The sequence below is a fragment of the Trachurus trachurus genome (assembly GCF_905171665.1).
Source record: "Trachurus trachurus genome assembly, chromosome: 21".
NCBI classification, from domain to species: domain Eukaryota; kingdom Metazoa; phylum Chordata; class Actinopteri; order Carangiformes; family Carangidae; genus Trachurus; species Trachurus trachurus.
This window is the reverse complement of record NC_139899.1, coordinates 3,493,438-3,516,895: the sequence shown is the minus strand read 5'-3', so window position 1 is coordinate 3,516,895 and position 23,458 is coordinate 3,493,438. Positions and strand designations below refer to the sequence as shown.

At 41.5% G+C, this 23,458-nt stretch overlaps 1 protein-coding gene across 1 annotated transcript; it reads left to right on the top strand.

Moving 5' to 3' along the window:
- Positions 1–829: 829 nt before the first annotated feature.
- LOC311004743 (multidrug resistance-associated protein 1-like) lies at positions 830–21,883 on the top strand (the record flags this gene model as incomplete). Its single annotated transcript, XM_083996912.1, has 30 exons — positions 830–871; positions 3,191–3,370; positions 3,506–3,631; positions 3,754–3,891; positions 5,309–5,434; positions 5,672–5,733; positions 5,874–6,002; positions 7,152–7,400; positions 7,489–7,666; positions 7,758–7,919; positions 8,744–8,836; positions 8,933–9,136; positions 9,240–9,386; positions 9,601–9,688; positions 9,788–9,984; positions 10,195–10,371; positions 11,193–11,360; positions 11,839–12,028; positions 12,453–12,525; positions 12,645–12,753; positions 14,042–14,249; positions 14,359–14,669; positions 15,440–15,639; positions 15,755–15,881; positions 16,632–16,733; positions 17,585–17,731; positions 18,466–18,624; positions 19,555–19,721; positions 21,438–21,632; positions 21,775–21,883. 30 exons carry the CDS (start codon positions 830–832, stop codon positions 21,881–21,883), a joined length of 4,563 nt encoding a protein of 1,520 aa, XP_083853038.1.
- Positions 21,884–23,458: the final 1,575 nt, after the last annotated feature.

Here is a 23,458-nt window from a genome sequence, read left to right as displayed (position 1 = left end):
ACATCTGACAGTATAAATAAATCTCAGGCCCGGAGTGGACTGACCAACGGGACGGGTGATATGCAGCACAAAATGAATTTAACAATAGACAAAATGTCCACTTTTAAATAAAGGTCTTTATTTTTAAATATTCTTACCTCCTGAAGGCTTTTAATTGAATATAAAAAACCCAGGACAATTTACCACGTTATTGATTATGTTTTGTGGTCAGACATAAGGGGAACATAACCACGAGAGAAGAAAAACCTGATAAAATTAAGATGAAAAACACAGGTAATTTTTATTTATTTATTTATTTTTAAGTCAGAAATTCAGAAATTGAAAGACTGTGACTAATAATTATTTTTCAAGTCAGGTCATCTGACCTGACGATATAGCAGAAACAAGCCTGTGTATGTGATGAGCTGACATCAGTATACAGTATGTTCTGCATCACTGTAACACCATCCTGATAAATAACTGTTTCACGTTCACACCACCTCTACCCCATAATACTACAATTACTCAGTATCCGTGCTATAGTATTTCCAACTACATTGCATTTGTACTACAATAACATGACGAAACACACAATGGCAATTAAAACAGCATGAAGAAAAAAAAGTTAAACCCATTCACTCAGTACTAGGAACAAAAACAGAGAGCAAAGTCTGCCTCACATCAGAGAGAGAGAAAGAGAGAGAGAGAGAGAGAGAGGTCCACCTCACAACAGAGAGAGGAAGAGAGAGAAGGCAGAGAGACCTTCAGATGGTGGATTCTGCTTTATTTTTGACTAGAACACTGAGAAGTTGCAGACTTTGCCAAGGAAAGCAGAAGAGGAGTTGTATCAATGGAACATCTGTGCAGTGTGAGCGGTCTGGACCCTCTGTGGGTGAGTTTAAGATTTACTGAAGATCAATATAAAGCATTTAGAACATATTCGTGGAAGGTTTGGTATATTTGAAGCTAATAAGAATGGGATCTGCAGGAGCTGGTCAGTCCATTGATTTAGAATGAGCCAGGATTACATGTTCATTCAAACTTACACGTAAATCCCTTTTATTTCCTCGTAGTTGTTTAACTAAGCTGTATAACGACCTGGCAAAAAAAGAAAAAATCTGTTTCTGATTTCTCATTCTGATTCATGATTATTCTAATTTTTTATTATACACCTGTATTGTCAATTTACAGAACTTTTAACAATATATAACAACCACATGTACAGTGCAGCAAGGCATATCTGGCTGCCAGCAAAACACTATAGAACCCAGAGTGAGCAGGGTAGCAATGGGGCAATTGGGCAATGGGCAATGGGCAATGGAAGCTGCAGCTGAATCAGATGAGCTGATAGCTTCGATAACAGACAGAGGAAGGATAGAGATGAAGCAGGGATGATCACATACATATTTTTGATTAGATACTAGTTTTTGGTTTTATAGTTCTAACAAGAACATTACAAAGAATGAAGCTGACCTGTTTTGAGACAAGTCAGTGTACTGAGTCATAACAAAGCATGTTCCTGCCCTTGTTTACTGCCCCATTGCTTTAAAAACACGGGAGGAGAGAAAAACTCACCTCCGATACAAACTGATTCAATTGTGAACTAATTAACACCAGATCAGATCTGACCCACATTACAGTAATGGTCTTCTGGCTAGTTGGAGAGAGAGATTAAACTCTGATAATCATTTGTTGAGCCCTGAGCCTTATTGGATCATTATTTCTTGGAAAAAAAAATACCAGCAAGGGATTTAATGGTGCAGACGGGAGGCCTAAATTTGCATGAGGACTACAGTGGGCAACCTGTCTGATCCTGAGCGTTGTGCTTTGTTATATATGACTACTGTGCTCTTCATGGAAAAGCTATGACAAATATGGAAGTGTGAAATGAGTTGTAAACGTACTTGGTATCAAAATACCTCTGGAAACAAATTGGACAAAGTGGAATTAGTTTCACTTATGTGGAAACTCGTTTTATTTTGGAATCACTTTGCGTGTGACACATGCTTGTTTTAATTCCATCCATTGCTCTTTTTCTCTTCTTTGGGATTGTCTGCCGTGTTCTAATGTGATTTACCTGTGTCCAATCACCTGTCACTTTACCCTCTTACTGTACTTGAGTTTGGATTGCAATGTTTCCCTGTGTTCAAAGGCTAGTCATGGGAGTATGTGTCTCAAAAAAGATTCTCTCAGAGAGTATCACTTTAGTTCAGCAGCAGGGACAATGAAGCAGGTGAGAGCAACAGTGAGACCAAAAGGAAGAATGGAAAGGGAGACTGGAAGCCAGGTGTCAAGCAGAAGTCACCTCTGCAGGTAGCTACTGGAGAAGAGTAGACAAAGGAGAAAAGGAGGGTATTAAAGGGATAGTGCACCCAAAATTCAAATTTCACTCATTATCTACTCACCCTCATGTTGACTAAGAGCTGTGAGAATTTTCAGAGTCCTCCATCCCTTCTCTGAGTTACGGGGGGGGGGGGGGGGGGGGGGGTCCGCGCAGCAGTATTTGTCCATATAATGGTTGTCAATGGATACCAACTTTCTTCGTCCAAAAAGACACACCAAAAAACATCCAAATACCTCCATACTGCTCGTCTGTAATGTCCCTCTTGTATTGAAGCCCCGACATGAGAAATTGTTCCGCCGGTCAGTGCAATTCACGCGAGATTTGCACTGACACAGGAAGAGCAGTGAACTGAGACACTGGGAGCTTCCGCTACAAACAAGCTTAAAATACAGACTTATTTAATTTTTTTCGTCACAATTTCTCATGTCGGGGCTTCAATACAAGAGGGACATTACAGACGAGCAGTATGGAGGTATTTGGATGTTTTTTGGTGTGTCTTTTTGGACGAAGAAAGTTGGTATCCATTGACAACCATTATATGGACAAATACTGCTGCACGGACCCCCCCGTAACTCAGAGAAGGAACGGAGGACTCTGAAAATTCTCACAGCTCTTATCGACATGAGGGTGAGTAGATAATGAGTGAAATTTGAATTTTGGGTGAACTATCCCTTTAAAGCTCACTGAGATGAGATCAGAGGGATGCTGGCCAACCTGTGGAGAGTTGGTGGGATGTAGAACAAGACAGACTCTTGGTTTCTGGCAACATCAAATATTCCCAAGACCCGAGAGGGAAGTATTATTTAACTCGGACTGTGACCAGACAGAGAAATGTGGATCAGTTTCATAGGTGCTATGTGCTTTCAGGACTGGAACCTCACCTGGTACACCTCCAAACCAGACCTGACCCAGTGTTTCCAGCACACCGTATTAGTGTGGTTCCCCTGTATTTACCTGTGGGCCTGTTGTCCTCTTTACCTGCTCTACCTGCTGCTCCGCCCACACAGAGGTGTCATTCCACTGTCCAAACTCTGCTGCAGCAAAACGGTAAGAACCAGCCTGGTATCATCATCAAAGTTCAGGAGGTTCTCAAATATCCTCCAGATTAAATCATACATGGAACCTTGTTGTCTCACCTGGGTCTCTGTGGACTGACATTTGTCTCTTTGGTCTCTGTTGAAGCTCCTGGGTCTGAGTCTGGTTTCCTTTGGTCTTTTGGAGATGTTTTACATTGTAGTAAAGAAAGAAGAGGAGATCCGTCACCAGCTGCTGATCCTGCTGGGTCCACTGATCCGAAGCCTCACTCTGGTATGTTATGATGGAACAGTTACTGGCATGGCGACAGGTTTGTCCATCATTTGCTCCATTAGGTCACTAATCATTCATTTAATCAGTCAATATGTAATGACTCCTCCCCCTCTCCTCCTCAGGCTCTGGCTGTCATTATGATCCAGGTGGAGAGGTTGAAGGGCATTCGCTCGTCCATCCTCCTCTTCTTCTTCTGGACATTTCTTGTGTTTTGCTCACTTGTTCCTCTGAAGGTTTACATTGAACAGATAATTGAACAGGTATCAGTGATGTGCATTTTCATGAAATGAAACATAAACCATTTTTAGAACAATACACAGATTGAGGGTGTTACAACCTGCTGCTCATACTGGTGAACTGAGCTTGGTCACACTATAGGAAGTGACTGTACGCTAATGTCACCTTGTCTAGCTGCAGGTCTCACAGCTATGTGAAAATTGATGTGTCTAAACTTACTCTCGTCTGGACATGTTGTTTCTTAGAAAGTTCACATTAGGCTGCTAGTTACACATAGCAATTCCTGGAACTCAATTTAAAGGGGAACTATGCAAGTCCGCTTTTTCACTGTTTTGCTAACCCTCCTCCCGGCCATGTGCATTTGTTTTCAACAAAGCCGGCTAGAAAGCAATCACTAGAGTGGTAGACAATGTTATGTAGCTATACACATTATGATGTGTATATTTGTGTAGTCCTACTATCTGTCATAAACAAGGGATTATGGGTTACATTCGTGCCGCAGAGACGAGAGCTGGGACACGGGGTCGGAGGCTCTGATCTTGCAAGGTTGGTTTTCAGTGTAGTGTATTATCCACCTGAACTTTTTTGCTTTAATATCTTGAATTATCTCATGGTGTTTTCTTAGCCTAAAAGTTAAGGGATATGTCAGAGGTTATTCACCATTTGGATGGGAACTTCATTTGTGATAAGTAACAGTTTATAGTTAAATGGAATAAATATAAATAAATTCAGATGTTACAAGAGAAAAGGCACACACATACATTTACAGCATATGTTTAGATCAGGTGTCCAGTAGTAGTGTGGAATGTACCCTGAGAAATGTGTTCCTTGTCATCTACCTATCTCTGTGGGTCATAGTTTTTGGGGATACTTGACACTGTATCTATGTTTAAGTTAGCCTGGTCAAGAGGTTAAATCTCAGAAGGAATAGGTTAGACTGTTTTTAGAACCTGTCTTTGTCTGACCATCTTTGTCAAGACTACAGTATATCCTTCTGTTGGAGAAGTTTCAGAATTAGAAAATTAGAAAACATATATAAGGTTAGAGCTTTAGGCCAAGAGAGAGATCTCATATTGGCACCAGAGATGCTCCACGATTTGGCATTTTTAGATATTGTTCCTTTTCTTGTAATAAACTCATTTTTGAATGCAACATCAATATACCACATCAGCCAAGAGACGCTAGATGGAAGGCAGAGAGTCTCCATTCTCCCTGGAACAAGTTACAAGTCATTGATTTAACCTTCACAATTACTCCAGTGCTGTTTAATCCTGCATAGTTCCTCTTTGAACCAAAGTCATTAACAAAGAAGTAAGAATAAGTAAATTCAGCTTCACAACCAATGGCAACACAGTCAATTACATAATGGAAGCAGCTGATCTAATAGAAGAAATCATCCAGTGGATAATGTGGTGTTTAACCTCCACTTTGTGTTTACAGGGTTTTTCATCAGATGCTGTTCGTCTCACGGCATTCTTCATCTGTTTTTCCCTCCAATTCGTCGAACTAGTCCTCAGCTGTTTCTCAGACCGCCAACCGTTCTCTGACAAGCACACCTACATCCAGGTAACAAACTGCTGAGAGAGGAACTAGTGAGGGCAACAGAACCAGATCAAAGAGGGGCCTTTGTGAGATTATCTGACACCAGCTAATGTACTGGGATTGTTGGCTGAGTTTGACTGAACTGACTTCAAAAAGTGTTCAGTTCAGTTACTTTGTTGTAATGAAATCTTATTGATATTACTAAAAAACGTTTTATTAAATCCAATGGTCTCTATGTAAAACATTATTTTCTCTCCTTAGAACCCATGTCCAGAGGAAGATGCCTCATTTCTTTCAAAGTTTTTCTTCTTCTGGTTCAGCAGGTACAAACATGACAACTAAATTTTATTCCAACACCGAGCAATGATGAGGTCATACAAATCAAAATCACCATAGGAATCATGAGTATTTATGAAAAACCGATCTTAACCACACAGTATTCACAACTTTGTACTTCTGTCAGGCTGGTGTTTCAGGGTTACCGGTGCCCTCTGGAGGCTGGAGATCTATGGTCACTGCGGGATCAGGACTCATCAATCCAGATTATGAAGGACCTGGAAGAGTTCCAGGCTCAGAACAGGAAACAGCTGAAGTATGGCTCATGTCAACATTTCTATGTTTTCATATTTTTCTTATCTGTAATGTTGTTGTCCTCCATTTATCCATATACCTTCCCCTGACCAGTTTGTCAATGACTTGTTCCATCTTGCTGAAAAACAAGAGACCAAGAAACTAAAAGTAATACATTTGATGACTCATAGCAATGTCAACTCCAAGAAACAATGAGGAATCCACTCAAATTTCCACTAGTCCATATGGCAGAATCCACACTGCTCATCTTGACCCTAAGATTCAACAGTCTTAGGCCTACCCTGGCTGGAGGCAGAGAAGTGCAATATCAGGAGAATTTGGTCCGCCTCTTGAAAATGGGAGCCACCACTCAGGTCTACTGTACCCGTGCACTAATCCCAACCTATCCAAGCCTCCATATGCCAATGAATATGTTTGTCAACCAAGATAGCCCTCCGATATCAAGAGCCTTTGTCCTCTTGGAATGAAGCTCATCTACACCTCGTATCTTGAGGGGCTTTTTGAAAAAGACATTTGACATGGATATGGACAGGGCTCCCATCGATTCTTCAGACACCGCGTCCTCTACAGAGGATATGTTGGTTGGGTTTGGTTTTGACCCAAGTCTTAAATCAACTATAAAACACACTAACAACAATTATTTATCCCATTTTTTTTCTAATCTCTTGGTTGTGTTAGGTTTCCTTATCCATGAAAATGATTTTGCAGTTATGATTTCGGTTTCAACTTTAATTATTGTTTTTATCGTTATAACCCACAAATAACACTACAAATGTCATAATTAACAAGAGTAATTTTTAAAAATGTTTTATTTTGTTTAAATAGAGGTTCTTGATAAAATCAAAAAGCCTTGGTGCAACAAACAAATTTATGTGGTACTTTTATCCATTAAAAACCTAAAAACGGGTCACTGGTGACCCTAACACAAGGGGAAGGTCAAACTGCCCAGTTTAAGAGATCTATGCTTTGGTGAAAGTAAGAGTGTAGATGAGACTCCACCCAATAAAAAAATGGAGTAGGAGCAATAGGAGCATTAGAATTTCATTGCTATTAAACCTTTGTGATTGGTGATGCTGGACTAAGAGAGAACAGGTAAGACCAGACCCCACCCCCAGGATGAATCATCTCAGTATGTTTTGATTCTTTGTAGAGAGGAGCCTGCAGCTTCTGGACCATCACGGCTCTGGTCTTTGGCCCAATCCTGGTCTCTCTCCCGGTCTGATGGTTCTGCAGGACTAACAGAAAAAACTCATCTGTTGAAGAAAGACAGCAAGAGCTGGGGCCACAGCCTTTTCCTTATACATGCTCTAGGACAGAGGTTTGGACCTTACTTCCTGTGTGGGACACTGTGTCTCATTCTCCATGACGTCTTCATGTTCACTGTGCCACAGGTGCTCAGGTGAGTCAGAGGGTTCGGATGATGTTTACTGATGAATTTCTTAGTTTTGTGTTAGTAGTTAATGATGTTGTCTGTTTGCTGTTGTCAGTGCACTGCTGGGCTTCATGCAGGACAAAGACGCTGCCATGTGGAAGGGCTTCTTGTACGCCTCGCTGCTCTTCCTGCTCTCGTGTCTGCAGTCGCTCCTCAATCATCAGTACATGTTCCACTGCTTCACGGTGGGGATGAGACTGAAGACAGCTGTGAGCGGCCTCGTCTACAGGAAGGTAACACATACACGTCACATACACGTAGGTGATACACGGACAGGTGACACAACAGTGAAAAAGATCATAAATTCTTCTCTGAACCCCTCAGAGTCTGGTGATGAGCAGCGAAGCGCGGCAGCAGTGCACTCTGGGAGAAACCATTAATCTGGTTTCCACCGACACTCAGAAGCTCATGGATTTCGTTGTATATTTCAACTGCATTTGGATCGCTCCTATCGAGATCACACTCTGCTTCTACTTCCTCTGGCAGGTAAATACAAACAGTTTGACATCACGATTACATCATACACACATGCCTAGGCACGTGGGTGAAAGGAGAGAAGAGCAGGGCATCCACTAATCAGAACAAATACAAAGATGAGCTTCAGAGGAATTGTGGGTAAAGTCTAGATCGTGCACTGTCTCTAAGTGAGGCCTCTGGTTAGACTCATATTTACATCAAACTGGATGCAACTTGCATCTTCCCAGATAATGAGGATCAATCAATCAGGCTTTATTTGTATAGCACTTTTCATGCCCAGGGCAGCTCAAAGTGCTTCACATGATAAAAACAAGGAACATAGGGAACACATATTGGGAGACATAGGGAACACATATTGGGAGACACACATACATTCACATACACATACGCATTCAGACAATAATTTTAGGACACTGACATCGGGGAAACGCTATCTTACATTCAATAATTTGCAATGGGAAAGACACTAGATAAAATGAAGTAAAATAGATAAAATGAGAAGACGAGAAAGACACTAGAAGTAAAATAGACAGGTGTAGTAGGATAAAATAGAATAAAAATGGATGAATTAAAATATAATAAAAAATATAATAATAAAATAAAATAAATTGAATAAAATGTTTTATAACAATGAAAACAATAAGAATCAGTTAAAAGCAAGGCTAAAAAGGTAGGTCTTCAGTTTGATTTAAAAAATGTCCAGATTCTCTGCTCTCCTCAAGTCTTCAGGCAGACATCAAATCTTTCTTCAAACTAATTTAATTTTGTTGACAGATTTTATTTCATTTAATTCTATCTTAATTTTATTGATCTGTGATTGACCGGGTTGATAGATCCTTGGCGTGGCTGCTCTTGCTGGACTTGCTGCTGTGGTTCTGATCTTCCCTTTGAACGGACTCATAGCTAAAGTGAGAAGCAAACTGCAGGTGAGCCGATGGTTTTATTCCAAGAAAACCTTTTTTTCTGTGTTGCTTGCAAATTCAGAATGTTGCACTCAACAATCTGCCGCTGGATTTAACCAGGAGACTCAGATGAAGTTCATGGATGGTCGCGTCAAACTGATGAATGAGATCCTGAGCGGCATTAAGATCCTTAAGTTTTATGCCTGGGAGGAAGCTTTCCTGCGACGAGTCGGCGTCCAGAGAGAAGGAGAACTGAACGCCCTCAAGAAATCTCAGATCCTTTACTCCGTCTCTCTGGCCTCATTCAATTCCTCCTCTTTCCTGGTGAGTTTCACATTGGACTCTTACTCACACCATGAAGGTGAGCATCAATGACTGAAACACTTTGGTGAGGTGAACAGGTGTTTTTGTTCTTCTCTTCTTTCAGGTCGCCTTGTCGGTGTTTGGCGTCTATGTGTGGATCGATGAGCAGAACATTCTGGATGCTCAGAAAATCTTTGTTTCTGTCGCTCTCATCAACATCCTGAAGACTCCGCTAAGTCAGCTGCCCTTCGCCATGAGCACCATCATGCAGGCACGTCTCAGCCAATCAAAGACACCAAAGCCTCAGTATCCATGGTCCAAACTAAATAACAGATTCTAACGTGGAGCCGTTTGGTTCTTCAGTCATTTTAATTAGAAAATCTATGTTTATTATGTTTAACCTTGTCTTTGAAAGTCTGTTCCACTTTAGTTTTGTGTTCCATTGTCAGATCTGTTCAGTGATGAATATATTCTTTTGCAATCAGGCCATTGTTTCACTCAGACGTCTTACAAACTTCCTGTGTCAAGATGAACTGAAGTCCAACAACATCAAGAGACTTCCTCATACCTCAGGTACAGTATGACCTCTCCCGCCTTTACAACTCAAGACTGCTTTAAGTGTCTAATAGTGATCACAAGCTGTGGTTGTGTCACCTCATATTTTGTCCCCAGATGGAGACGTTGTTGTGATTGAGGATGGGTTGTTCTCCTGGTCCCACGATGGTCTTCCATGTCTGCAGAGGATTAACATGAAGGTGAAGACAGGTGCCCTGGTGGCTGTGGTTGGCAACGTCGGCTCTGGGAAGTCATCACTGCTGTCAGCCATGTTGGGGGAAATGGAGAGGAGGCGTGGCTATGTGTCCATCAAGGTGATAATAACTGTTTAGCATTACTTGTTCTTTGATAGATGTTTAGATTGACCTCAATCAAAAGATTTTCCCCTTAATGATTGGACAACATCTTGGAGCATGACTCCTTGTCTTCAAGGCTCTTACTAAAACATCTAAATTGCAACAGTGTGTGATGGAACAGAAGGCTCTCAATCAGTAACTTAAGGTTCTGTTGACTGTGCGGTGCAGGGTTCAGTGGCCTACGTCCCCCAGCAGGCCTGGATCCAGAACATCTCCTTGAAAGACAACATTTTGTTTGGTGGAGAAAGAAAGGAGAGCTGGTATCATCGCGTGCTAGATGCCTGCGCTCTGCTGCCGGACCTGGACCTGCTGCCTGCCGGAGATGGCACTGAGATTGGGGAGAAGGTACTAGCACTGAACTACTTCACCACCCCATTCCCCAGCCAGAAATCAGGGTACATGTATAGGCCCTGAGCCCCCTCCCTAACCTTAAAGGGATAGTTCAACATTTTGGCAAATTGGCCCATTGCCATAATCCCTATAGTCATAGCAGTACCTTTATTTGTCGGTGCAAGCTATTTTTAGAATGGCCAAGCCGAGTTGCGAGCTGCTCAGAGATACGTTACAGAGGCTCATGGGATTTCTTGGTTTCCCTCATCAAACTAATCAAATACACAATCTAACAACTCCAAAACGCTCTGGTGGACAAGTTGTGACCTGCACATTCACCACGCTATGAGATAATAACGGAAGTTTTTCAGCGAGCAGTCTCTAACCCTGCATTTGCCTTGTAACGTTCCGTTATTATCTCATAGCGTGGTGAATGTGCAGGTCACAACTTGTCCACCAGAGCGTTTTGGAGTTGTTAGATTGTGTATTTGATGAGTTTGATGAGGGAAACCAAGAAATTCCATGAGCCTCCGTAGCGTAGCTCTGAGCGGCTCGTGGCTCAGCTCTGCCGTTCTAAAAATAGCTTGCACTGACAAATAAAGGTAACAAACCTACTGCTATGACTATAGGGATTATGGCAATGGGCTAATTTGCCAAAATGTTAAACTATCCCTTTAAAGGTAACAGTGTATCTACCGGACTCTGTCTCCTGGAATTGGACCTTAAGAATAAAGGCCTCTCTACAGGAAAGCTAATATGGAACTAGTTGTTCAGTATTGTCCATTCTATTGTGTATTTTCATTATAGTTCATTGATGATCCATTTTCTGGCCATAGGGTCTGAACCTGTCTGGAGGTCAGAAGCAGAGAGTCAGTCTGGCTCGGGCCGTCTACAGGAAGTCAGATCTTTACTTGCTGGACGATCCTCTGTCGGCTGTTGATGCACATGTGGGACAACATATTTTTGATCGAGTAATTGGACCACGAGGGCTCTTGAAAGACAAGGTGAGACTCTCACACTGTCTGCTCTGGAGGGATTTCTAACACCTTGAAAGCTTTTATTACACTAAATTGTTTTGCAAACTGTCAACCTGTCAGTTGTGACCCAGATTGGTAACATTGTAGACCCACTAACCACCCAGCTGCATGGATGTGTCTGAACCCTGAAATCCTAATGGTCAAGATCACTGTGGACAACACCAAACTGAGTCAGCCGTTCCACTGACATGCTAACCTAGTACAGTACCACAATAGTAAGAGTACCATATTCATTCAGTTATCCATAATGTCTGTTAATTAAGTATTTGTTGTGTGTTATTGTGTAACTGGTGTGTGGTAATAAATGCCAAAGTATAAAGAAGCTGCCTGTGTTTTCTGTGCCTTACCTTCATTCACTTAAACATCTTTATGGTCCTGATACCTACAGTACTGTAAGAAACGTGCGTGTTATTGTTCAGACCTTTTGTGTGTTAATGTTTTTCAGACTCGGGTGCTGGTGACTCACGGACTCGGTTTCCTGTCTAAAGTAGACTTGGTCCTAGTGATGGAGAACGGTCAGATCTCTGAGATGGGCTCCTACATGGAGCTGATGGACAGAAAGGGAGCCTTCGCCAAACTGATCCAGACCCACAGTGGAAAAAAGCGCAGAGAGAGCACCACCCTCCGTGACAAAAGTAAGACATGACACTAACCACAGAATAAAACCATAGGAACCAAACTAAACAGAGGAAGAGCCACGGTACTTACAGCAGTTTATCTTGGAGGCCCAAACCAGCATTCACTATTTGTAATTGTGTGGTTTCTGCCTTTAGTCTTAATCAGGTCAAGTTACTGAAGGTCTCTTCATCCTGACAAGTTCTTTGGTTGCTGGATCATGAAATATCCATCAGAATAAAGAATTTTATACAACATTATATACAAGCCAAAATCAGTTCTTATATTGATTGGTGGTGATGTATTGGCTGTGTGTGTGTGTGTGTGTGTGTGTGTGTGTGTGTGTGTGTGTGTGTGTGTGTGTGTGTGTGTGTGTGTGTGTGTGTGTGTGTGTGTGTGTGTGTGTGTGTGTGTGTGTGTGTGTGTGTGTGTGTGTGTGTGTAGGCACCAGGAAGTCGGTGTCTCACCTAAGTATGACAGATTTCTCCATCGACTTCTCTCAGGAGCAGCTGATCAGGTAACAGCACAGACAGGTGTTTGAATGCTTTAACAACAACTGAATATAAATTATGATCATGAAAAGGTCCAGTGTGTGTTATTTTGTGTTTTGTGTGTGCTTCTCTGTGTGTGTTCCAGCTGTGACATGAGCAATGCCAGTGTTCAGGTGATGGAGGCTGTTGATCAGGATTTGGATGCAGTTGCCGCGGGGAAACTAACGGAGGCCGACAAGGCTCACACAGGGAGGGTGGGGACTTGTTTTCATCAGCATCAGTAATGTCTGTTTTTTATAACAACTAGTATCACAGTATTATAACCATTAGAGAACTGCTCAAATGTAAATACCCTTGAAAAGGCACAATGGATTAATGCTAAACAACAGAAATGATGAAATGAAAACCCAAAGAGAACAGTGCACTTAAGGTAAAAATAAAATGGAAAACTACGAGTAGAACTGAAGTACTAAAGCCTGGTTTATGCTTCTGGGTCAACTCCACATCAGTGACTTTACACCATCACGCACCTTTTGAAGTTCTGCGTTGAGAGAATGTGTCACTGTGCAAAATTGTGTTTATCTTCCTGCTCCTGTGAAGTGGAAAAAGTTTTTGGAGTTGGAGATGATTGACGTGGAACAACTAATTCTGCAAACACTTAAAAAATGCCGTCAACTTGATGCAGAAGCATAAATCAAGCGTATAGGGATAGTTCAACATTTTGGCAAATTGGCCCATTGCCATAATCCCTATAGTCATAGCAGTAGGTTTGTTACCTTTATTTGTCGGTGCAAGCTATTTTTAGAACGGCGGAGCAGAGCCGTGAGCTGCTCAGAGCTACGGAGGCTAATGGGATTTCTTGGTTTCCCTCATCAAACTCATCAAATACACAATCCAACAACTCCAAAATGCTCTTGTGGACAAGTTGTGAGCTGCACATTCACCACACTATGAGATAATAATGGAACGTTACGAAACAGAGTTGTTTTAGAGGTAAATTCATGCAAAACAGCTGATGCGTGTTGCCTTCAGTTTTTCAGCAAGCAGTCTCTGCATTTACCTCTAAAACAACTCTGTCTCGTAATGTTTTGTTATTATCTCATAGTGTGGTGAATGTGCAGGTCACAACTTGTCCACCAAAGCGTTTTGGAGTTGTTGGATTGTGTATTTGATGAGTTTGATGAGGGAAACCAAGAAATCCCATGAGGCTCCGTAACGTAGCTCTGAGCATCTAGCAGCTCTGCTCAGCCGTTCTAAAAATAGCTTGCACCGACAGATAAAGGTGACGAACGTACTGCTATGACTGAAATATCCCTTTAAGATGTGGAACCAGACTGAAGAACTAAAATGAACAACTAAACTGAAGGACTGAGCTTAAGAAACTCCAGATTTTTTATCTCGTTAGTTTGTCTTCTCTGAGACTCAGTGATGTGGACCCCAGGAAGAGTAGCTGTTGCAGTTGTAACAGCTAATGGGGATCCAAATAAACAAATAAACAAATAAATAAATGTGAGATTAACAGTGTTCTCTTTCTGTTGCCAGGTGAAGCTGCAGATGTACAAGGAGTACTTCAGAACCGTGGGCCTGACCGTCATCATGACCATCATCTTCCTCTGTGCCTTCCAGCAGGCCGCCTCCTTGACCTACAACTATTGGCTCAGCCTCTGGGCTGATGAGAAACCTGTCAATGGCACCCAGTGTGACCATGAGCTGAAACTGAGCGTGTTTGCAGCACTTGGCATTACTCAGGGTGGGATGATTGATTTACATGAATGACAAATGATTATACAAATTAAATGTACAGATGACAACCAAGCCTACATGCGGTCTCCTAGTAACTTCAGGTGTCTGTATTTCAGGGTTCGCAATGTTTGGGACCACGCTTGCCATCGCTCTGGGCGGCATCGTGGCCTCACGTCACCTTCACACCGATCTCCTACACAGCGTCCTGCATTCACCCATGTCCTTCTTTGAGGTGACGCCCAGCGGGAACCTCCTGAACCGTTTCTCCAAAGAGATCGACGCCATCGACTGCATGATCCCCGATGGGCTGAAGATGATGCTGGGCTACCTGTTCAAGCTGCTGGAGATCTGCATTATCGTGATGCTGGCTACGCCGATGGCAGGCCTGGTGCTTCTCGCCCTCGCCTGTATCTACATCTTCATACAGGTGAATGTTTCTCAAAAAGTGTTGTTATCTCTGATAGTGGGGCAGATAAGCAAACTAATTGTGCATTTTATGACCAAAGCATGAAACTTTCAGCATTTCATCTGGGTATGTACCCCATAGGTTTGATTTCAGACGTGGAACCACTTTGGTGGCTGACCTTTGGTGACCTTTAGGGGTCTTTGACCTCAGCATTGCATTTTTCCACATTATTCTCCATTGGAAACATATGAAAATCTGGGAAGTAAATAATTGCCAAGTAATTTCTGCATTGTGTCATGTAGTAAAATGTTGAAATTCAACTTCCGTAGGAAACCCCCTAAAAAATTACTCAAAGTTGGGGTATCCATAACCAGATTTGTCGAAAATTACTAAATGTTAAATTTGGCCTTAAGTATCTTGTGAGGGGTCAAACTAGGGGTTTTTAATTATTCTGAGTTGATCACAAACATTAGTTTTACACCAGAAACACTCCTTGGTGGAAAAAAACAGCCACATCCACTTTTTCTGCTCATTGGAACCCCCACCACCACCACCAATAGAATGTATTACAGAGAAGCCATTCCTTAGCATGGCAGAGGTTGTGTCACATATTACTACTAAATACTCAATATAAATTATATTATATTGAGTATTCTACCCTTTTTTCTTGTAGGACATTAAACAGACTCTCCAGGATTTTGCGATGTCACAATTGCAACTATTATGAATTCTTTGGCCTTGAGTTTGAGGTTTGTACATAAATTATTATTTTCTGCACATTTGGTTTCCAGAGTTTCTATGTGGCGTCGTCGTGTCAGCTGCGGCGATTGGAGGCAGTGAGTCGCTCGCCAATTTACAGCCACTTCAATGAGACAGTACAAGGCACTGCTGTCATCCGGGCCTTTGGTAAACAGCAGCACTTTGTACTGCAGGCGGACCAGCACATCGACAACAACCAAAAAGCTTATTTCCCTCGCTTCGTCGCCACCAGGTTCATTCCAACTACACAAAATATACCAAGTGTTAGAGTCTGCTCACCTGAACATTTACATATTCAGACATTTTAAAGATATTTCAAGTGTTTTGATTAGATGTGTTTCTCTCAGGTGGCTGGCAGTGAATCTGGAGTTTTTGGGAAATCTGCTGGTTTTGGCTGCAGGTATCATGTCAGTACAAAATCGGGATAAACTCAGCCCGGGCATCGTGGGACTGGCAGTTACTCACTCTCTTCAGGTTAAAAGTGGTCTGTGCATGTGTTGAATCGCTGTTCTTAAGGTTTATGGCTGAGTTACTCATTGCAGAATGTCTGCGCAGCTCAGGTAGAGGACACAGCACAATACTGTCTTTTAGAAGAAATCAGTTACAAGACACTGCTTCATGACTGCTATTTTGTCTTTTAACTTACACCAAGTTTTTTTTTTCCATGTTATTGGTACATAATTGTGCAATCAATTGTAATTCACATTCGAAATCATATTGTACTGTTAAAAAAAATGTTCTGCTGAGAATTTGAAGAACCCTATGGTTATACATGATCTATTTAAACCCTATACAACCATTCAAGTGTCAGTTAACTTAAGCTATTAAGCTGGATATGCAGTAATAACTTGATTGTAATAATTTGGCAAAATTTCAATTTTTTTAAATTAAGGCTGCAACCTATAGCAAGCTACAGTACATGTGTGCAGGTCATATATAATATGTCCATAAATATGCACCTGATGTAAAGTATTCTGTGTGAATTGATCCTCACAGACGCAGGAGTTTTATATACATATGTAAATCAAACAACAAACTGATGAATAAATTAGTATCTAACTGTTAACCAAGCATCAAGTAGTGTTTGATATGTCACTCACTGCTGCCTGCACTGAAAGCTCAGCTCTCTGAGGAGCCTTTGCTCCTGTGTCACCTGAAAGATCAACAGATCTAAGCAAATAAAGCTTCAGATGGCTGATGGCATCTATGTTTGTGATGTTTCAGGTGACGGGAATCCTTAGCTGGATTGTTCGATCGTGGACCGACGTGGAGAACAACATTGTGTCAGTGGAACGAGTAAAAGAGTACGACAGGACACCAAAAGAGGTTTGCTGATTTACAACAGGTTTAGACAGAAATGACAATCTGTGGTTCAGTCCATCTCTGAGGGTTAGGTTAAACGCAACATGAAGGTCTCGTCACAGTTTTGCACTGGGAATGTTTTCATGAAAGAAATTATGAGGGAAGGAGAAACTGGTTGCTGATAAGTTGGAGACTGGTAGAGGGGAGCTGTAGAGAGAGTTTAGCTGGTGTTGTGGCTGAATGGAGGCTGGAGGATCCTCTGGTGAGGTGGTGTGACTGGCAGGGACTGGAAAAACATAAAAACACAACGGAGAGAGAAAAAACACCTCGAGATATAGGAACAGGACAGTTGTCACATTGTTATGGATGAATGAAGATGCAGGATTGACTGATAGGTAGGTACCCATCATCAGGTACCCATTAGGATTTGGTCACACCACATTACTCCATGCAATGAAGTATGGATATGATGTAAACGTTTGACAATGCACAACACAGAAACAACAGTCCCTTACTCTCTCAGAGATCAACAGAAGGTTTTTTAATACTATAATTTTGTAAACTTGTTGTTAGTGATGTTTTTACTTTTCTTGCAAAGTATATGCAAACATTGAGACAAGTAGCTGTGGATGTATCTCTGTATGGATAGAACAGGTGGTAAATAGTTTATAACTTGATATTCACCAGGGGACATTCAACATTCAAACTGGTACAGACCATAGGCTACAAGTTCTTAGAAGATGCTCTAAATGCTCACAACAATAGAACAAACAATGTTCACTGTGTTTTTAAGAGTATGATGTTGCTGCCTGACTCTGATAACATTGATGTGAGTGTTGACCATCCAGTGCTCCTCACGTTATGCGTCTCCCCAGGCAGCATGGACCCTCGAAGGCAGTATGCTGCCGGCAGCCTGGCCAGTCACAGGAGCCATCCAGTTTGAAGATTATGGACTGCAGTACCGTAAAGGTCTGGACTGGGCCTTAAAGGACATCGACATCGACATCCAAAGCAGAGAGAAGGTTAGCAAAGCTATCTTAAACTAAACTAAAACAAAACAAAACAAAATATATGTATATATACTCATGGCTTTTGGATTAAATTTCAGAATGCACCTAAAATGCACTCTAACCTATACAGGTGAACTTAATTTAACCCTTTCTAAACTTTTGAATGCACATGTCCAATTGTTCAGTGTTTCAGTACTTATTGAATAACATGCTGTTCTTTAACAAGGTAAACCACTACTGTTCTGGTTCAATGACAATTTGAAAATCCACACAAGGGGTTAAAAACAAAGCTGTAAGCACAGTGAGACCCCCTCCCTTTTGCATCTGACAGCATCATGGGGCCATTTGCAGGGTCATCTGGAGGACCCAGTCATGGTGCCACCCATAACAGCCCAGACTTAGCACAGCTTTGCAGCTGGGGAGGATGTGCTGTAGACTGGGGTTCTGGTGGCTCACTTGGGGCATCTTTTACAAACCAATGGGATGAGATGGCTTAGCTCATGCATGTTCAGATTGGTTATGGTTTTAGGGAACAAGCTGGCTCTAAGTCTGTCCAAAGTGAAATACACCTGAAGCGCCTTCTGCTGGGCAAAAGGTAAAACAGAGAGGAACAGGGCGTGAAGGGTCCAATGTTTTGCAAAAAAAAATACAAGTATTAGAGTTAAATACGGTTACAGCCTAATGATGTGTAATACATATACCTTCTGTTTTTGAATATTTAATAATGATGTTGAATGAATTGTCAGGTGGGGGTTGTTGGAAGAACTGGAGCTGGAAAATCTTCCCTCACTCTGGGAATCTTCAGGATTCTGGAGGCAGCCAAGGGACGGATCGTAATCGACGGGATTGACATTGCTGAGATCGGCCTCCATGATCTCAGATCCCGAATCACCATCATTCCTCAGGTTATTACTGTGGTGCTTGTCACTATCACTATATTGTGTTAGTACTCAACACAGTAGGCCTACTGCTGAAAGCCACTGATAAACCCAAATACGAATAGCAAGATAATAATTCATCTATGCAGGGACAAGACTCACACACAGGCTGTACAATGAAGTTTAAAAATCCTGCTAAATTTAACACAATAAACACAAATTGGACATAATATCTGAGCATGGTTTCATTCTCATAACTGATAACATGTATAAACCAAACTTTCCTTATGGTTCAGTCACAGTGTTATTGACACCAACATGGCTAATGGACAGTATTGCCAATTGAAAAATGTATATTGTTCAGAACCCTATGTGACTTTGCCATTAGATAGATCCAAGAGATCTCTATGTGCCCAGTTGAGGGCTGGGATTCTCCCTCTGGCAATAGAAGTTGGTCGGTTTAACTCAGTACCTGAGGATGAAAGACTATGCACATTATGTAATTTAAATGTAATTGAGGATGAACTGCATTTTGTGTTTCATTGTCCGTTATATGACGAAGCCAGGCAGTTTTTGTTTCAGAAAATGCAAAATGTGAAACCGGAGTTGTTTTGGGTTGATGATGAGGTAAAGTTGGAATGGTTCTTCAGAAAAGAAGTCTTTACTATAGCTACTTTCATGAAAAATGCCTGGTCAAAAAGAAGAGGTGAACTATTTATGTGAACTCCATGTGGTTTCTGTTTTTGTTTTTGTTTGGTTTTGCTCTGATTATTTTGTTTGGTGTCTGGATGTGATGATATTGTGTCTTGTAAGCCCTTATAGGCTGGGCGCCTTAATTGGTGCACGACACGTTAATAAATATAAATTCATTCATTCAATTCAATTCATTCAATTCATTGGACAGGAGAATGTTGTGGACAGGTATTATATCCTTGCCTTCTGACCTGTCATTTCCAGGACCCAGTGCTGTTCTCTGGTTCTCTGAGGATGAATCTGGACCCCTTCGATATGTGTTCAGATGAAGATCTGTGGAAAGCTCTGGAACTTGCTCACCTTGGAAGCTTTGTGTCAGCGCTGCCACAGAAACTGAACCATCAGTGCTGTGAAGGAGGAGAGAACCTCAGGTAAACACACCTGCAAACTACTTTCACTACATTTATCTGATCAAAACCAGGGGCCAATGTGCAACTAACACAACAGCAAGGGGTGATGTGCTATCTATACTAACATAGCACTGGCAGCAGCCTATAAGACTAAGTTCAACACCAATGTGCACCTCTGTGACCTGAGGACACGTGTCACAGATCCATTCAGAGATATTAATACTTCAATAAATGAAATCTTACTCCTGAAAACCCGAAAACACACTCTGATAAGTTCATTTAAAATGGCAGTGCTAATAAAACTTCACAGCACATGTGAGATTAAATTTATCAGACAGTTTAATCCAAAGCAACTGACCAGTGGGGGCTATCATGATTCAGTGTTTGAGCACTATTCAGGTGCTGCCGGTGTAGGTCTTGTGCAGTGGTACACTTCACTTTATAACATTGTTGTAGACCAAATACACTCCTTCATGGGAATTGTATTCCCTGATGACTTATTTGAGGAACATAGCAAAGAGTTTGTAGACTTGTCTCCTGCTTCCAAATTGCATGGATCTGAAGTGTGATGTGCTGGAAAGGCAAATTTTATTCATGGAGGCCCCATCTCCCCCTTTACAAGGACCTAAAGGAGCTGATGCTAACGTCTTGGTGCCAGATACCAGAGGAGCCTTTAAGAGCTCACGTGGAGTCTATGCATCCCCAGATCAGAGCTGTTGTACAGTGCAGTACGGGAACTGACATTACGTTTTTGCAGCTACTTTCCCAATAACAAGACAAACTTAACCTGATTCTGAAAATGTAGGCCTAAAACTAACAGGTATTTGTTAAGTTATATCAATTGTATTACATTTTTATATATAGAACATTCATGTCTAGGAATTATATTGCAATGCCCTCTAGTTGACAAAACATGAACATGATATGGTCCATACTTTTCCAAGCTCATGGGAACTACAGACTTCATCTTCCTCCTGTTCAGGTCTTTAGTTGTACTACTTTAACCTGGCACTTGGCCTGTTTATGGAGGCTGCTTATTCTTAACAGAGGATATGACCCTTACCTGTTAAACAGAAATGTGCAATAACATTCATGAGATTTCAAACTGACACTCACTACTAACTGTATAGTGGACTATAGCGAATACCCCATTTAGTAGTGTTGTGCAAATGTATAGTGAGAAATATTGAACCGCATAGACTCATAGTATCCCACTTGCAGCGTGAAAAGTAGTGTATAGTAGGGCCTACCATAATGCATTGTGGTCGCGACAAAAGACAGCAGAAACAGACAAGAAATTTTATTTTGAAAACCCACCAGTTGACATTGATCTGGCACGTTTTAATTGTGTGACAGCAATGACGAAATAACTGTCACTAGTCTGGTGCACAGCTGGTGACTACAACTTTATACGTTTTAGGCAGGGGAATTGAATAGGACCAGTTCCCTCTCCCCATGAAAAGAAAGGTGAAGGGCTCAGTCTGTAGGCTGAAGCAGGTTTTGTGTTTAAATTGTTGGAGTTTAAAATGAAATAAATTGCATTACCTTGATAACGGTCTGCAGTCAATAGGCCACTTTGTTTACACTTGGCACACAACATAACTCAGGGTGTGTTAAAAATAAAAATAGAGGGACCAGACTACACCTTCAAGGAAGGAGGGTGGAATGATGGTGTTGTAGCTTCTGCAGGTCGTAGTCGACTTTGGAGGTCATGAAGCTGTCCTGTGTTTTCTGCAGTCTCGGTCAGCGACAGCTGCTGTGTTTGGCCAGAGCTCTGCTGAGGAAGACCAGGATCCTGGTGCTGGATGAAGCCACAGCAGCTGTGGACCTTAAGACAGACCAGCTGATCCAGTCCACCATCCGAACTCAGTTTGATGACTGTACAGTCATAACCATCGCTCATCGCCTCAACACCATCATGGACTACACCAGGTACCAGCTGAACTGCTCTGGTCTAACCTCTGTTTTATATTAGACTTCCCACAGTCATTCTCTGTTCAGTTCTTACAGCAGCAATTCACTTCTTCACTGTGAAAAGATTCTGACTCTTGTCTCTGGTTTTCTGTGTTCTTAGGATCATTGTGATGGAGCAAGGTTCCATTGCAGAGATGGACTCGCCCTCTCAGCTCATCAGCCTGCAGGGTCACTTCTATCAGATGTGTCTCGAGGCTGGTTTGGTGTGAAACACACATTAAAAACAAACTTCAATGAGACTTCTGGGGAGATCACATCTTTCATGATATTTGATCCTCTTCTCTATCAACAAGAAACCAGCAACCTCACCCTAACTCATCTGTGTTAGAACAGGCACTAACAAGAGACGTAGCTGGGATCAGCTTACAGGATCTCCTTCTCAGGATATATTTGACATATCATTATTGGACCTGGCCTTGTGATGAAGATGAAGATTGCTAAATCAGTTCAGGGCAGATTCAATATCTGGATGTCTGACCAGGAATGACACACAACATATTGACTAGAAATACAGAATTGAATTGACAATCAGCTGTGGAATGCTACTACCACCAGGGAGTTCTGACTGATTGTGACTGATCAGCTACCAACTACTGTATACCGAATGTTTGAGAGATGAAAAACCAACTGTACTAGTAATGAACCGGGTACTGTTATGTGTTTTGAGTTTTTTTGCCACTAAAAAATAAATGTGAAATGTTTGAAAATAACTTTTGGTTATTACTTTTAGACTGAGTTGTGGAAAAACAGAAAAATGTATTGATCTTCATCTCCCAAATTTTAAGGATCTAGGGCTGGGCGATATATCATATCAGTTGATATCAATCTATCAATCAATCAATCAATCAATCAATCAATCAATCAATCAATCAATTTGTTTATTTCGGGCATGTCAATTTAAATCATCATTATCACACTTCATCTTAGTTCAAATAATACAATACACATGGCCGAAAGGGAAAGCGGGAGAAGCAAAAGCTTATCTAGTCCCGCCCCCATTACCCACAGAATAAAAATCTTTATCTTTTCTTTTTGCTTTTTTTTTTACATTTTGACATAACATTTTCTTTTACTTATGACATTTTGACATAACATGTTACAGCAGTAGGTAGTATACAGAGCTGAAGTTTAGCTCTAGACAGTACATACAGATTACGTGTGTGTTCGCACATGTGTCCATATTTGTCCGTCATGAGTGAACAACAGTCTCATCTTGTAGCCTGGCATGTCACAAAGTCACAGAGTGGTCCAATCGACAGAGAGCAAAGTCCAGTGTACTTATTATTTGTTGGGATGGTGTGAGAGCCCTTTTATGCCATTTTCTTTTATTCATCCATCTCCTCTGCAGCCTTCGCCGCGTTTAACTTAGCCATATCCTCCCGAGTTTTATAACACCACATAAAATATTATGCCCGAAACAAATGGAATCACCCACAGATGCTTTTAAAACTAGACACACTACCTCCTTTTAATCATTTTAAATGTCTTTTGACTGATACATTTATGCTAGCAGCCGTCAAGTTTCTGCCAGGCGCACTCTCAGTTCAGTTATTCAGGTATTACTGTACATCCAGACTGTGATTCCTCACCAGGTTTGTAAGTGTTATTAAAACCAGTCGTGCTTAAAAATGTAACATAAAATCTTGCTTAAAAACTGGATGAAATCTGATTTAAAGCAGTGTGCTCAGACGACAGTCATAACACCACACGTTTATTGAGGGCAGAGAGATTAATGCCTGATGTAAATCCAGTGCAGAGAGACCCACTCAGGCTGCAGCGGCGGT